Source organism: Microcaecilia unicolor, chromosome 10 (assembly GCF_901765095.1).
Source record: "Microcaecilia unicolor chromosome 10, aMicUni1.1, whole genome shotgun sequence".
Taxonomy (NCBI): Eukaryota; Metazoa; Chordata; class Amphibia; order Gymnophiona; family Siphonopidae; genus Microcaecilia; species Microcaecilia unicolor.
The window spans coordinates 96,722,450-96,739,704 of record NC_044040.1 but is presented as its reverse complement, the minus strand read 5'-3'; the positions used below and the strand labels follow the sequence as shown (position 1 = coordinate 96,739,704).

The 17,255-nt window shown below is 45.4% G+C and overlaps 1 protein-coding gene across 3 annotated transcripts in view; it reads right to left on the bottom strand.

The window, feature by feature from the left end:
* Positions 1-9,365: 9,365 nt before the first annotated feature.
* Positions 9,366-17,255, bottom strand: part of LOC115479359 (solute carrier organic anion transporter family member 1B3-like) — a 699,693-nt gene continuing 691,803 nt past the window's right edge. For all 3 annotated transcript variants that reach the window (XM_030217247.1, XM_030217249.1, XM_030217248.1), the window contains one exon: positions 9,366-11,769. In XM_030217247.1, coding sequence (XP_030073107.1) covers positions 11,559-11,769 — 211 coding nt within the window. In that variant the 3' untranslated portion in view covers positions 9,366-11,558. The remainder of the gene's footprint in view (positions 11,770-17,255) is intronic.

Here is a 17,255-nt window from a genome sequence, read left to right as displayed (position 1 = left end):
CTTTTTAATTTATTTGAAAGCTTCCCATATGTAGCTATAAATATCATGAAATAACAATTGAATATCACTAAAACAGCTTAAAATTATTATAGCTGCTAGAAACAGCAATTTTAAACTCTGTATTTTGTGCTCATTTTTCTACACTAAAAACTTAATAAATGTTGTTGTAATCTGCCTTGGAAAGCCTGGTGTTATAAAGATGATGGAATATAAAAAGCTTTCAAATGCTCCCAGGTTTCAACGTAATACATTTTAAATGTGGGATATGCCTGTCATAAATAAATAAATAGATAGAAACTATTAAACCTCCTTGAGTCCACCCAAGGATATTTTCATTCTCCCCAATGCAGCTCCACCTACAGGCTTCAGCCCAGATAACAGGTGAAGCACAATCCTGCCATCTTCTGTTCTTTCTCCAACCTCCTTGACAACATGTAGTGTGAAACAAGAAATGATGCAGGGGAATCCAATATATGTTGCCATCTTGATAAAATGAGAAGAATGGTGAAAAAAAACTTAGAGGAGCAGCTGCGAGGGTCAAAAATTTACATCAGGCCTGGATGCTGTTTAAAAATACCATGCTAGAAGCCCAAGCCAAATATATTCTGTGTATTAAAAAAGGAGGGAGGAAGACCAAACGATAGCCAACATAGTTAAAAAGTGAGGTGAAGGAAGTTATTAGAGCTAAAAGAAAACGTTTTAGAAAATGATAAGAAATAATAAGAAGCAGCATAGGGAATGTCAAGTCAAATGCAAAGCGCTGATAAGGAAGGCAAAGAAGGACTTTGAAAAAAAGATTGCGTTGGAGGCAAAAACACATAGTAAAATTTTTTTTAGGTATATTAAAAGCAAGAAGCCGGCAAAAGAATTGGTTGGATCACTAAATGACCGAGGGGTAAAAGGAGCAATTAGGGAAGACAAAGCCATAGAGGAGATATTAAGTGAATTCTTTGCTTCAGTCTTCACCAAGGAAGATTTGGTAGAGATACTGGTGCCTGAAGGTAAAATTATGTATCATACCTGATAATTTTCTTTCCATTAATCATAGCTGATCAATCCATAGACTGGTGGGTTGTGTCCATCTACCAGCAGGTGGAGATAGAGCGCAATCCTTTTGCCTCCCTATATGTGGTCATGTGCTGCCGGAAACTCCTCAGTATGTCGATATCAAAGCTCCATCCGCAGGACTCAGCACTTAGAGAATTACACCCACAAAGGGAAACTCTGCCCAGCTCACCACCGCCGAAACGGGGGAGGGGAATTAACCCAGCTCATCCCCACACAAGTGGGGGAGGGGAATCCGTCCAGCTCATCCCCGCGGAGCGGGGGAGGGACACCACACCCGCCGATGCGGGGGGATCTGGCTTATCCTGCAACCGCGGGAGGAGCTGACTGACCCTAACACCGCCGAAGCGGGAGGGGTACAAAGCTGCCCTACAGCCGCACGAAGCGGGAGTGAGCGCCGGCAGAATTTAGGTATCAATCCAGCCCCATAAAATGGGGGGGAGAGGAATGCAGCAGCTCACTGTAACACAAAATCGTCTCAACTCCTGAAGAATCCAATTGAAAAAACTTGAACACGAAGTCCTCCTGAACAGGAACTGAAGACTAAACTTGAACCTGAAATGCAACCAGAATATAAACAGTACAGATATCTGGGAGGGGCTATGGATTGATCAGCTATGATTAATGGAAAGAAAATTATCAGGTATGATACATAATTTTAGCTTCCATATCATCATGCTGATCAATCCGTAGACTGGTGGGATGTACCGAAGCAGTACTCACTCAGGGCGGGACACAGAAATCCCTGACCGCAACACTGAAGCTCCAAACTGGGCCTCCGCCCGAGCAGCCACAGTCAAGCGGTAATGTCTGGAGAAGGTATGAGCCGATGCCCAAGTTGCCGCCCTACAAATCTCTTCAAAGGAGACGGACTTGGCCTCTGCCATCGAGGCCGCCTGTGCTCTAGTGGAGTGAGCCTTCAGCTGGATAGGCGGCACCTTCCCTGCGGCCACATAAGCCGCTGCAATGGGTTCCTTGACCCATCGTGCCACTGTAGGCTTGGCAGCCTGCAGACCCTTACAAGGACCTGCGAACAGCACAAACAGATGATCCGACTTCCGGAATCATTGGTCACTTCCAAGTATCTGATGATGACTCATCTCACATCTAAATATTTGAGAGCAGAGTACTCCTCTGGGTAGTCCTCCCTACGAAAGGAGGGTAGACAGAGCTGCTGATTCACATGGAAGCGAGGACCAATCTTGGGCAGGAAGGAAGGCACTGTGCGAATAGACACTCCTGCCTCAGTGAACTGCAGAAAGGGCTCTCGACATGATAGCGCCTGGAGCTCGGAAACTCTTCTGGCTGAAGCGATAGCCACCAAAAGACTGCTTTCAACGTCAATTCTTTCAGAGATGCCCTCGACAAGGGTTCACAAGGTGGCTTCTGCAAGGCTCTTAGCACCAGATTGAGATTCCACGCAGGTACCACTGCGTGCAGAGGAGGGCGCAGGTGAATAACTCTCTTGAGAAAGCGCACCACATCTGGCTGCAATGCCAGGGAAACACCCTTCAGGTGACCCCTGAAGCAAGCAAGAGCCGCTACCTGGACCTTAAGGGAACTGAGCGACAGGCCTTTTCCAGACCTTCTTGCAAGAACGCCAACGCTGATGAAATTGGAGCAGTGAAGGGAGAAAGTGAGCCTGCCTCACACCACGATGCAAAGGTACGCCAAACCCTGGCATAATCAGTAGAAGTAGAGCGTTTCCTCGCTCTGAGCATAGTGGCGATGACCTTGTCTGAGAAGCTCTGCTTGCTCCGACGCTGCCGCTCAATAGCCAGGCCGTAAGACCAAAGGGGGAGGGATCCTCCATCACCACGGGACCCTGATGCAACAGGCCCCGCTCCGCTGGCATCTGCAGAGGTCCGTCCACTGAGAGCCTGATCAAGTCCGCATACCAGGGACATCTGGGCCAATCCGGACTCACCAGGATTATCCGGCCCGGATGCTTTGCCACCCGGCCTAGCACCCTGCCCAACATGGGCCAAGGCGGGAACACAAAGAGGAGCTCCTGTGTCGGCCACTGTGGTAGAAGAGCATCTACTCCCAGAGATCGAGGGTCCCGTCCTCTGCTGAAAAAGCGTGGCACTTGGCAATTGGCTGAAGACGCCATCAAATCTAGGCTCGGCTGGCCCCAGCCTGATGTCCAAGAACGCCTGAGCAATATTCATGACTCCCGCAATGTGGGCCGCCGACAGCTGTTCCAGGTTTGCTTCCGCCCACAGGCATAGCTTCATGGCCTCCTTGGCTAGAGGGGCGCTCCTGGTACCTCCCCAGTGATTGACATAGGCCACAGCCATGGCATTGTCCGACAGGACCCGTACTGGCTTCAGCGCCAGGCCCGGGAGAAACTCCAAAGGCGCCAACCGAATGGCTCTGAGTTCCGGGAGGTTGATAGACCACTCTGCCTCTGCAGGGGACCAGAGCCCCTGCGCTGTCCTTCCCAAGCAGTGGGCTCCCCAGCCCCACAAAGAGGCGTCCGCCGTGAAGAAAAACCCACTCCGGGGTCACAAGAGGCATTCCTGCGGACGGCTTGTCTGGCCTCAGCCACCAGCTCAGCGCCTTGCGCACCGCTGGATCCAAGGGAAGGCGCACAGCGTAATCCTCCGAAGCTGGAGTCCATCGCTGCAGCAGAGAGAGCTGTATAGGTCTCATATGGGCCCTGACCCAGGGCACTACTTCCATCGTGTCCGTCATAGAGCCCAACAGCTGCCCATAGTCCCGAGCCCGAAGAGAAGAGGCTGCTAGGAACTTGTCCACCTGAGCCTGAAGCTTGACAATCCGATTGTCTGGCAGGAACACTCTGCCCACTTGGGGGTCAAATCGAACTCCCAGATACTCCAGGGATTGGGCGCAGCTGGCTTTTCTCCCAGTTGATGATCCACCTCAGGGAGCTCAAAAGAGCAATCACCCAGTCTGAAGCTCTGCCGCACTCTGCATAAGAGGGGGCTCGGATCAACCAGTCATCCAGATAAGGATGGACTTGTACTCCTTTCTGCGTAGGAAGGCCGCGATGACCACCATAACTTGGAGAAGGTCCGCGGAGCAGTAGCCAACCCGAAAGGGAGGGCTCAGAACTGGGAGTGTCCTCAGAACTGCAAAACGCGGAAAGCGTTGATGAGGAGGCCAGATGGGAATATGCAAGTAAGCTTCCTTGATGTCCAAGGATGCCAGGAACTCCCCTGCCTGTACTGCCGCTATAACAGAGCGGAGAGTCTCCATTCGGAAGTGCCGAACTTCCAAAGCCCGATTGACCCCTTGAGGTTGACGATAGGCTGGACAAAACCTCCTTTCTTAGGTACCACAAAGAAATGGAGTAACGTCCCTTGCCAGAGGATCTTCTGGCACCGGAACGACCGCACCCAGGCGGATCAGATTGTCCAAAGTCTGCTGCACTGCCACAGCTTGACCGGAGACTTGCAGGGAGAGTGCACAAACCCGATTCTTAAGGGTCGGCAGAACTCTAGCTTGTAGCCGTCTCTGATGACTTCCAGCACTCAAGCGTCCGAAGTTACCCTGGTCCACTCACCCAGAAATGAGGATAGGCGTCCTCCAATCTGCTTTGGGCCATGGACCAGCGCCCCGTCATTGGGTACAAAACCCTGGGGGAGGACCGGAGGAGGCATCTCCGGGATGGCGGTCTCTGCGAAAGGAATGCTGCTTGGGGGAGAAATTCCTTTTGATGGAAGAGGGGGCAGAGGAGCTCGACTTGCCCGGGCAATACCGACGGGCTTCCTGAAACCGTCCTTTGGAGGAACCAGGGCGGGCACCATTGGCCCGAGCCCTGACCTCCGGTAACCTCTTGCCCTTAGACGTGCCGAGATCGGTCACAATCTTGTCCAGCTCGACCCCAAAGAGCAGCTTGCCTTTAAAAGGCAACTTAGCCAGGCGAGACTTAGAGGCGTGGTCAGCAGACCAATGCTTCAGCCAAAGCCACCGCCGTGCAGAGACTGTCTGAGCCATACCTTTAGCCAAGGCTCTCAAGACATCATACAGCCAGCCTGCCAAGTAGGCCAAGCCTGATTCCAGGGCTGGCCAATCAGCCCTCAAGGAAGGATCCGAGGGGGAAGCCTGCTGCGCAAGCGTCCGGCACGCCCTGGCCACATAGGAGCCACAAATTGAGGCCTGTAAACTTAAAGCAGCCGCCTCGAAGGACGACTTTAAAGCCGCCTCCAAACTCCTGTCGAGCGTCCTTTAGGGCCGTGCCACCTTCCACCGGCAACGCCGTTTTCTTAGTCACCGCAGTGATTAAAGAATCTACGGTAGGCCCAAGAAAGGCCTCCCGTTCACCTTCAGGCAGAGGATAGAGGCGGGACATAGCCCTAGCCACTTTAAGGCTCGCTTCTGGGAAATCCCATTGAGCCGAAATCAAGATGTGCAATCATGCACGTGGAAGGTTCTAGGCGGGCGCTTAGTCCCCCGCATAATGGCAGAGCCAACAGAGGCTGAGGGAGAGACGTCCTCCGGAGAGGAACTCTTCAAAATGCTCATGGCCTGCACTAACAGGTTGGGCAAATCCTCTGAGAGAAAGATCCGTGCTGCAGAGGGTTCATCCGCTCCATCCGAGCGGGAATCCGTCTCCTCCAAGGAATCCACAAAGGACCGTTGGGAGAACTCAGATACGCTGCCCTCATCTACATCAGAGGAGACCGAGTCCTCTAGGGCCTGGAAGTCCACCCGAGGGCGTTTGCTTCTGGAGGCCTCAGCCCCTTGATCAGAGGGGGGAGCCGGGGCAGCATTTATCATAAGAAAAGCCTGATGCAGCAGCAAAAAGAACTCAGGGGAGAAACCCCCTAGACTGTGCACTTCTGTCGCCTGGGCCACGGCCCTAGACGCACCCTCATCCGGCGCTCGCAAGAGCGGGGAAGAAACATGCTGCACATCCAAAATGGCGTCCGGCGCGAAACTCCGAGGAGCCGCGTGGGAAGAACGGCGCTTAACTTTTGCCGCTTTCTTGCCGTCGCCCGAATCAAGGGCGACCATAGCATTAACATCTCCCAGCTCGAGGGCGGCCCAAGAAGAAGCCATCCGAGCAGAGTGGCCGGCCAACATAGAGTGGGCGAGCAGTGGGGGATGGGCGCTTATGGTGGGAAAAACCGCCGCACCGGAGGAAGAACCGGGACACTGACCAGACTCCAAACTGATGCCCAACAAAGGCGATTCAGGTTTTGAAAACCCCCGCATCCCCGCTAGACGCACACATGTGGTCCGGGGTGCGAATCTTCGCAGTCTCGCCCTCCGACGCCATAAGTCACGTGGAAACCGAATGGGGACCCCCCTGCCCGCTATAAAAAGGTAAAATTACCTGCTTCTCGCTCCGAGGTGTAACGAACTGGTGTCCCAGTGAGCAGCTGCAATAAACGCTGATATAAACGTTGAAATAAACGCCCTTAAAGGACGTCATTTTTTTTTAAACGGAGCCAGCGGGAGGGGGTAGAAAAGGAGGGACCTGGCACCACCAGGTTTGCACTTGCTCAAGAAGAGCCCTCAACCCCAGGTACTCAACAAAACCTAAAGATTAGGCTTGGAGACCTAGCCAGAGCTGCTGCTGTGTGTGACCACCACCTGCTGAGATAGAGAACATACCGAGGAGTTTCCGGCAGCACATGACCACATATAGGGAGGCAAAAGGATTGCTCTCTATCTCCACCTGCTGGTAGATGGACACAACCCACCAGTCTATGGATTGATCAGCATGATGATATGGAAATGGTATTCAAAGCTGATGAGTCGGAGAAACTGAATGAAATCTCTATAAACCTAGAGGATGTAATGTAGCAGATTTCCTGGACCGGATTATATTCATCCCAGAGTACTGATAGAATTGAAAAATGAACTGGCAGAACTATTGTTAGTAATATGTAATTTATCTTTAAAATCAAGTGTAGTTCTGGAAGATTGGAGGGTAGCCCATGTAACGCCAATATTTAAAAAAAGTTTCAGAGGGGATCCAGGAAATTATTGACCAGTGAGCTTGATGTCAGTGCCGAGCAAAATGTTAGAGACTATTATAAAGAACAAAATAAAGAGCATATTCAAAAACATGGATTAATGAGACAAAACCAACATGGATTTAGTGAAGGGAAATCTTGCCTCACCAATCTATTACATTTCTTTGAAGGGGTGAACAAATATGTGGATAAAGTCGAGCTGGTTGATATTGTGTATCTGGATTTTCAAAAGGTTTTTGACAAAGTACCTCATGAAAGACTCCAGAAGAAATTGGAAAGTCGTGGGATAGGAGGTAGTGTCCTATTGTGGATTAAAAACTGGTTAAAAGATAGAAAACAGAGAGTAGGGTTAAATGGTCAGTATTCTCAGTGGAGAAGGGTAGTTAGTGGGGTTCCTCAGGGCTCTGTGCTTTTTAACATATTTATAAATGATCTAGAGATGGGAGTAACTAGTGAGGTAATTAAATTTACTGACGACACAAAATTATTCAAAGTTGTTAAATCGCGGGAGGATTGTGAAAAATTACAAGAGGACCTTACGAGACTGGGTGTCTAAATGGCAGATGACGTTTAATGTGAGCAAGTGCAAAGTGATGCATGTGGGAAAGAGGAACCCGAACTATAGGTTCATATAATGCAAGGTTCCACCTTAGGAGTCACTGACCGAGAAAGGGATCTTGGCATCGTTGATAATTTATTGAAACCCTCTGCTCAGTGTGCTGTGGTGGCTAAGAAAGCAAATAGAATGTTAGATATTATTAGGAAAGGAATGGAAAACAAAAGTGAGGACGTTATAATACCTTTGTATCAGTCCATGGTGCGACCGCACCTCAAATATTATGTTCAATTCTGGTCGCTGCATCTCAAGAAAGATATAGTGGAATTAGAAAAGGTACAGAAAAGGGCGATGAAAATGATAAAGGGGATGGGATGACTTCCCTATGAAGAAAGGCTGAAGCATGTAGTGCTTTTCAGCTTGGAGAAAAGATGGCTGAGGGGAGATATGATAGAGATCTATAAAATAATGTGTGGAGTGGAATGGGTAGACGTGAATCGTTTGTTTATTCTTTCCCAAAATACTAGGACTAAGGGGCATGCAATGAAGCTACAAAGTAGTAAATTTAATATGAATCGGAGAAAATTTTTCTTCATTCAACATGTAATTAAACGCTGGAATTCATTGCCAGAGAATGTGGTAAAGGCAGTTAGCTTAGCGGGGTTTTAAAAAAGGTCTGGACCGCTTCCTAAAAGAAAAGTCCATAGACCATTATTAAATTGACTTGGGAAAATTCCACTGCTATTTCTGGGATAAGCAGCATAAAATGTATTAAACTTTTTCGGGATCTTGCCAGGTATTTGCGACCTGGATTGACCACTGTTGGAAACAGGATGCTGGGCTTGATGGACCTTTAGTCTGTCCCAGCGTGGCAATACTTGTGTATTTGAAAAAAGTATGTGGCCTCAATGAAGCTATTACATCACAACTGATGATATCACTGAAAGGGACAGGGTTTGAGACAGGGCTATGCAAAAAGGGGTGGAGTTATGTGAAATAGGCAGGGTTATGATGTCACATCTGGGGATGTCATCAAAGGGACGGGGAGCAGACATGGCTTGGGTAAAGAGTGAGCATGGTGTGGGCAGATCCTTAATTCTAATTGGTTGATATGCCCAGAAGTGGGCACATCTACCTGTCAAAAATATGCAAATTAGCTTTGACAAAAGCAGGTGAGGTATACTATTATTCCTTTATAGTAAGAGAATGAATCAAACGAATAGAGCATTTCCACTCCTAGCAATACATAATGACTTTCACACTTGACAAAGGGCATATGGGGGGGGGGGGGGTGGAGTAAACTGCACAGAGCAGCAGGCATGCCCTAAAAACAAATGGGAGGGGGTAACTTACATGGAGTGGCAGGTACAAGCCCAGTAGCGTACCAAGGGCAGGGCGATGGGGGTGGTCCGCCCCGGGCGCAGGCAGCAAGGGGATGCACGGAGCAGGCACTCAGCCGCTGATTCCCTGCTTCCTCTGTTACTTCCTGTTCCGGGGCAGGGGAACAGCAGCATGCCTGTTCCGCGCACCCCCTTGCTAGGAAGAAAGGTGGAGAGTGTGACGCACTTTGAGAGGGGTGTGGTGCGCTGGGGGGGGGGACACATCGGACGGGGTGCAGTGATGAACAAATTAGGTATGCCACTTTACAAACCTAGCCACCTCTCTGGGCAAATTTGAATGGCCATACTGGTCTTTAGATGTCATTTATTGTGCTATGTTGTTACTATGTGCAAATGAAAAAAATTTGTAAAGTTGAGTTTGCTCTAAAAGGGGCAATAGCAAATAGCAAGCACTATTTGTTATTTATGTTTATTTAATATTTACATCCTTTCACAATTGATATCAAAATGATTCACATTCACAATAAAATAAGGAGTACAATCATCAAAACTGTGAATAATAAACTAGACTAAAATCAAGTACAAATAACAAGTAACAACAAATTGGCCTCCTGCACAAATTTCTTAACCTAATACAGGATGGAAAATGAATCACACAGAAAAAGACAACAAGACTACAGCACACTACTGCAACTGGCGTCGCCTAATCAGTCTGATCAAGCAAAGGCCAGCTCATAGACATGGGTTTTTAAACTAATCTTAAATTTCTTATATGACTTCTCTTAGCCTAAAGGATAAAGGCAAAGAGCATCACAATGAAGGGAACTAGAAAAAATAATACAGTCCATCTAGTTGACTCAAGATGGATGCAACAGGAGCATGTAAAATAGCATTTGTGAATTTTTTAAAGATATACTAGTCAATATTCAGCATGCAGTGGTTGCCATTAGCTGAAGTACCACAAGGCTGCCACTAGAGGCAGAAACGTAGCTAGATTTTAAAGTCACAGGGAGCAAACCTTTTGTAAAATAGGTGATGGTGCAAGGCTGCAGGCCCAATTCGCATAGGTGCCATTTCATTCAAAATCTGGGGGAGCAGGCTCTCCTTACACCCCACCTAGCTACGCCTCTGACTAGACTAGAGGTCATGGAAACCATTTTGAAGGGGCAGCAGTGAATGGGTATCGTTCTTGCCCATTTCCTCCTAGACCACCAGGGATTGGGCAGGTAAGCCCTTGCTGATCCTAGGGGGCAGGTCCTGGATGTTCTAGGAAAGGAGGGAGATGTTTCAGTGGGGTGGGAGGGAGGGAGGAAGAATTGGCATATGTCAGACTGGGACCCAGAAACTATGTGAGTGCTGGCCGATATTCAGTGCCAGTAACCACATAGCTAGCAACCAAAGTTAGAATTACATAGCTAACAACCAAAGTTAGAATTACTATTTATGTGGTCCTATTTGATTGCTTAGCTATGTAGGCACTGGCACTGAATATTGCCATTACCCACATGGCTGCCAGCTCCTCCCTGATTCTGCCCTCAGAACACTCCTTTCTAGACAGTCAGAGCCGATATTCAGTGCACTGAGCTTGATTTAAGTGGGCAGAAGCTCGACCGCATAGTAGTTGGGTTAATTAATTAGTTACACTTGTATCCCACATTTTCCCACCTATTTGCAGGCTCAATGTGGCTCACATAGCACTGTAAAGGCGTTTGCCAAGTCTGGTAGAGGAACAAATACAATGTGATGTTAGGGTCGAATAAGGTAGGTATGTTTTAGGCACATTAGGGGTCGAAGATAGGGAAGGGCTAGCTAGAAGGGGTGCTGGTATATCTAGGGTAAAATAATAAGCTGTTTGTCCAGTTAACAATTCACAGCCAACTGCTCAAAAAATCAGGGCTGGTTTTAACAATGAGGCAGCCTAGGGAGCTGCCTAGAGTGGCATCTTCGAAGGGGCAGCAAAGAGCTGCTACAGTCAAGGCTGAATCCTAGGTCATGACCTCTACATAAACTTGATCTTTTAGCTGCAGGGAGGGTGAGCACTTTTCAAATGCCTTTTAGAAATTGGCCTTATGTATTTATCTCTGGAAGAAAAGTTTAATATTAGAAGTATGATTTCCAATTATGTGCTTTTACAGGATTGTTCTGTAGCCTGCCGCATCGAGCCTGCCATGAGTGGGAAAGCACGGGGTACAAATGTAACAAAAATAAATAAATAAAGCAGTGGGTTTTAAACCTGGTTTATGAACGGGGAAGATGGTACAAATCCTGTTTCTCCCACACTCTTTGTGATCCTGCAGAAGTCATTTCACTCTCCATTACCTCTAACACAACTAGAGTGTAAGCCAATTTGGACAGAAAAATAATAATTATGTTAAAAATTAAACATATTTTGCACAATGTACATATTTTTACCACCTTTTAAAGCAACTTATAGCTTAGGGTAACTTGATTTATAGTAATACATATTTGTTATCAAAACACAACTAATCATTTTTAGGTTTTCCTCTGTCATATCCAACTCTATTTTTTTAAATTTTATGCAGGAACAGTTTATTTTGAAATGCTGCCTTTAAATGATTGTTTTTTTTAATTTCAATAATTTTTATTAAAATAACTCAGCTCACATGATATAATATGAGTCTATTTTTAAATGCATGTTTCTTTTTCTTCTTCAGAATATTTAAAATCTTCATTGCCTTTAAAGTCAGCTTTTCTATTTGTTGCCTTTTCTTCTTGCGCTGCATCTTCCATTGCTTTTGAATCTTCTTGAAACCTTTTTTTTGCCATAATGATATACAGAACATGTAAGATATAAGAAGGTACTCGTATGCCTGTAATTAGCCCAAAGAAGGTGTTCCTAAAAAAGAACATTTTATATTCTGTTACAATGTTATAGAAAGTAATATAATCTAAGAACACAGTACCAAGACACCGTCTATCTGTAGCATATTGTTTAAAGGAAAGTAGGCACCTACTTTCCTTAACAGAAAACTAGCATAGCAGAGCTAATACGCAAGTATAATTTAGGTGTGAACACTGGCCATAGGGACCAGGTACATAAGACATAAAACCACCACCTGCCGAGCTCCTGCTCTGCTCCTGCTCCCATGCTCCACCCCATCCCCAATAAATAACTGCAACGAGAGCAGCAGTCCAGGATTCAGCACTTGCAGACTACATTGATCTCTGGGGGGAGGGGGGGAAGTACTAGACTTTGCACTCTTCAGCACCATTAAGCCACAGGGAGGTAGGGAGGGAGGCACTACTTCCATATGTTTCTGCCAGTGCCGCTGGCTACTGCAGGCATTTGACAGTAGCAGCATTGGCAGTCCTGGAAGAGGTGGAGAGCAAAGGTGGAGCCTGGTACTGGTCCGTGGTCAACAGAAAGCCAGCACTAAATTAAATTAGCTGGTTTTCTATCTTGCAAGCACCTGACTTTTCTTTCTAAAACCAGCCAGGCCTAGGCACCTCTCTTCTCTCCCTCCCCCCCCCCCCCCAATCGAGAATCTCTCCCTCTTTTCCCCGCTCTCCAATGGTCCAACATTTTTCACTACTTCCCGCATTCTCACAGGGCCAGTATCTCTCCTATTTCCTCAAGTCCTGCATCTATCCCCCTCTCTTCCGTCCTTTATTTCAGTCCAGCATTTCTCTCTCCTACTCTTCTCCCTCCCCCCCCCCCAATAGTCTATCATCTCCCCTCTCTCCCCCAAACCCCCTCCCCCACTCCATGGATGCAGCATTTTCCCCTCTTCTTCCCTCCCCACAAAATCCTTCAAACCTGCCTTTATTATCAGTGGTCACTGGCAGCAACAGCAGCAGCGATGACACTCGCTGCTTGCTGCCAGCCCTGAGGCCTTCCCAATATTCCACCGTTATGGCAGAGGGAGGCTGTGGACCCGTCTAGAGGCAGCATGTGTTAATCACTGACCACTAGCAAAAAAAGCAGGTTTGAAGGACCATGTAGGTTGGGAGAAAGAGAGATACACTGGACGCATGGGCAGAGAGGAAGAGAAAGAAAGAAAGAAAGAAAGAAAGAAAGAAAGAAAGAAAGAAAGAAAGAAAGAAAGAGAAACAAACAAACAAACAGAGAGATGCTGCTGCTGCAAACTTTGCCAAAAAGAGGGTGTCATGGCAGGGCTGGGGATTCACAGAATCCCTTGAAGTCTCTGATCATGCATCACTGGAGCAAGCCTTTATAAGACTACCACCTAAGGGGGTAATTTTAAAAGGAACTTTTGCACATAAAGCAATGATATATGCATAGAAATAGCCTCTTCTAAAATTGCTTACAGTATATGTTCTTAAAGTTTGCCCAACCTTGTCTAAAGCATTCATGGAGTGGTTTGCAATTAAAAAGCATAAGCACATACAATTATAGAGCAGATTTGCATGTAGAAGGCTTCTTAAAAAATTATACTCTGAATAAAAGTAATTTCATTACCCCTAAAGTGTGTATGATGCATTCAGATAGAAGCTTACAAAATTAGGGCCCTGTTTACTAAGGTGTGCTAGTGTTTTTAGCTCGCGTTAAAATTAGTGTGCGCTAACTGCTAGAGATACCCATATATTCCTATGGGTGTCTCTAGTGTTATCATGCGCTAAAAATGCTAGCAAGCCTATAGTGCGGCTTAGTAAACAGGGCCTTTAGCTTGGGGTATACATTCATAAGAGTAGGTGACATATGCGTAGGCATTCCTGGAAGCAGAGAATAGGCAGAGCAGGGGTTAACACTTATGCATATGCTTTATAAAATACATCTTGCCTGTTTTGGAGCAGGTGCAACTTGGTTCAAGAGGTTTCAGGTAGGCTATTTTATAAAGGCTGGAGGTTTCTCTCATGGGCTCCAGCCATGTCTAAAACCAGCTCTGGCAGATGTACATTCCAAAAACTGATCAATAAAATATAAAATTAAAAAATCCTTTTTCTACCTTTGTTGTCTGGTCATTTTATTTTTCTAATCGTGTTGGTCCTGGTCTCTGGTTTCTTTTTTCCTGTCTTCTCTTAACTCTTTTGCCAGGGTCTCTTTGTCCATTTGGCATTTCTTTCTCTCCATGTCCACCATCTATCTTCCCTCTGTATCGCTACCCACCCTGTCCACTATATCCTCTGTGTCCCTGCTCCTATCCACCCATCGTATTGAGCATCCCCTTCTTGGTATCTGTATTCTTGCCCAGTCCAGTATCATCCTTATGCGTTCCCATCCCCCTCACATGTCTATCATCATCCCTCTGTGTCCCTATCCCCCTCTCCCCACCTGTCTGGCATCAACCCTCTGTATCCCTATACCCTCACCTGTCCAGCATCTCTCTCTTGCTCTTTCCTTCCTCCTGTCCTCCTCCCTAGCAATTCAGCAAATGTCCCTCTCCCCATCCCCCCACCTACCTTTGGGTTCAATATCTCTTCCCCTTTCTCTTTCTCCCGCAGGTCCTAGTATCATTTCCTTCCCTTCCCCTGCTCTAGTTCCAACATCTCTTCCTCTTCTCTTGCAGGTCCCACATCACGTAACTCTCTCCCGTCTCCCCCTTTGTGGTATGATATCTCTCATTCACTTCCCTCCTTCTCTGGTTCAGCATCTCTTTCCCACATCCCTTCTCCTCCACCCAGTTTGGCATCTGTCACTCGCTCTTCCACATCCCCCCCCCCCCCCCCAGGTTCCCCAAATTTGTCTTTGATCCTCACCTGCACCAGCAGCAGCTGCAGTGCTGAAAACAGGCTGCCTGTGTGGATGATCTGTGGGGCCTTCTCTGCCAGTCCTGCCCCTCCAGAAACAGAAGTAGAATAAGAGGAGAAGAATCCTGTGTGAGCCCTGTATTGGAGCCCATTACAAAACTTAGCTTCCTCCTGAAGAAGCTGTTTTGGTGAACACAGTTCTGTGTAGAAGGAGCTTTGAGGAAGTTCTAAGTTTATCACTTTTTGGCACACATTATTTTTATTGTGGCTTGGCAACATCTGCTCCACCAGTGAATTCTTACCCTTCTGTACATTGGAGATAAGTATATTTTCACATTATTATAAGTATTTTTCAATGTGCAGTTCATTGGATACTATTATAGACTTTGGTTGGTGAACAAGTGGTGCAGTGACGGTATCACAAGTTGCCTGTGCTTATTGTTGATTATAGGTACTTGTTTACTGAGTACACATTTCACTATGGGGGCCTTTCACCAGGCTGCGCTAAAAAATGGCTGTCGCTGGTGTTAGCATATGAGTTTTCTGTGCACTGTGGCCACTTTTAGCTTGGCGGTAAAATGGCTGCTGTGCCATATGGTTGTAATGGCCATGCGCTAATTTCCCCATTAGCATGTGACAATTACTGCTCCCACACTACTCCCATGCTAATCGGGTAGCGCGCGGTAATGTGCAGGCATGCCTACTCTCTGCCCATGGTCATGCCTCCCACGCTGGAAAATAAAAAATATTTTCCAGTGTGGGATTAGCGTGTGCTGAGTGGGAAACTACCATGGGATGCCTCAGCATGTCCTGCGGTAGTGCCCTTTTAGAGAATGGTAGGCCCACATTAGGCCTACTATGCCTTAGTAAAAAGGCCCCTTTATTTTTTTATTTTTTAAAATTCTTATAATTTTACAAACAATATCACAAGAATAATCTTGTTACAGCAACACAGAGTATATATTAAGGTATAACCAATAATTGGAGAAATTAAGGAAAAAAATACCATCTCTTTCTTAAACCACAATAAGTAGGAGCAGAGAAATAATTTAAAGGAATACACAATGAAAAAATAATGAAAAATGAAAGGCTATTAATACATAAAGTACCTTCATATCCTAAATTACTGCATACCACATCAAGCTGGAGCAAAGATAACTTTTTAACATCAAAATATTTATTTATTTGTTTGTTTATTGCATTTGTATCCCACATTTTCCCACCTATTTGCAGGCTCAATGTGGCTTACATTATGCTGTGATGGCAATTGCCATTTCCAGATTGAGAAATACAAAGTGGTATTGCATTAATGTTCATAAATTTCAACTGCTCAGGTGTAAAAAAGGCCCTTTATTTTTTTTGTGTGTTATTTTTTTGTTTATTATTACTTCATCTGATCATATTTTTCTATTCTATTCCAGGTCTTGTATTCCGTTTTTATCCCTATGAATGCAAAGCACTTCACAACAAAAGAGACCTCTTCAAAGAGGGAGTTACAATACATTGGTTACATCAAAGCAATCAGAATTATCAGACATTTTGGTTTTCAAAAAAATGTGTTTTAGTGCTTTCCAAAAATGTAAACTAAATGGAATTTGATGAATTTGAGAAGGAAGACCATTCTAAATTTTTGTACTCTGATATCAAAAATGTTCCCTGCTCTCTCCACTTTTGTTTAATATATACTTAAGTTCATGTAGTACTATTTTTTTTTTTGGATATTGGAATCACGGTTCTATCCTATGCCGATGATGTTTTTTTGACTGTGCCCTGTTCTGGAGAAATTTGAAGACAATAACTTCTTTAAAACATTACATTTCATCTATAGATAAATGGACGTCTGATAATTATTTAAAGTTTTAAATAAGCAAAAGACAAAAATCTTAGGGTTTAGGGATTCTGATATGATCTTATGCAGATAATTAGTCCTAACTACAGGTGAGAAGCTAACAATAGATGATCAGTCTAAAGTATTAGGGATTGTCTTAGATTCAAATTTGACTTTTGCCAAACCAAATCAATGCAAATAGTAAGAAATTATTTTAAGCTCATCTTAGAGCAATTAGATCTTCTCTTCAGTCACATAATTTTAGGATTTTACTACAAGCAATTTTACTTCCACAGTTGGATTACTGTAACTCTCTGTATGGTGGTATCTTGGTCAAATTGCAGAAGTGGCTACAGCTGTTACAAAATACAGCTACTAGATTGATATTTGGCAGTGGTCGTTTTGATTCTGTGACTCATTTTATGAAAACTCTTTAGTGCCTACCTATTCGACAGTATGTTAGATTTAAATAGCCTGTTTAGTCTTTAAATCGCATCATGGCTTGAATTCTGAGGATGCAGTGGACTTATTGACACTTCCTTCTTCTGGATGTAGTATGTGGTTTTCTTGCACTTTAAAAATAAGGTACCCTATTCTTGAAAATATTCGTTTAAGGTCTATTAGAGCTCATTCCCATTTCAAACTGCTAAAATTTGGAATGAGCTCCCTCAGGACGGGAAATTGGAATTCTAACATCCTTTCAGAAAGCTCTGAAGACATTCTTGTTTGAACTATGATTTATAGGCAATATGTTGAGATGTTCAGGATTATTTAATGGGTTATCGGTTATTGTAAGGTTAAATATATACTTTTGATGTATACTTCTCTCAGGTAGGCTGCTTCTT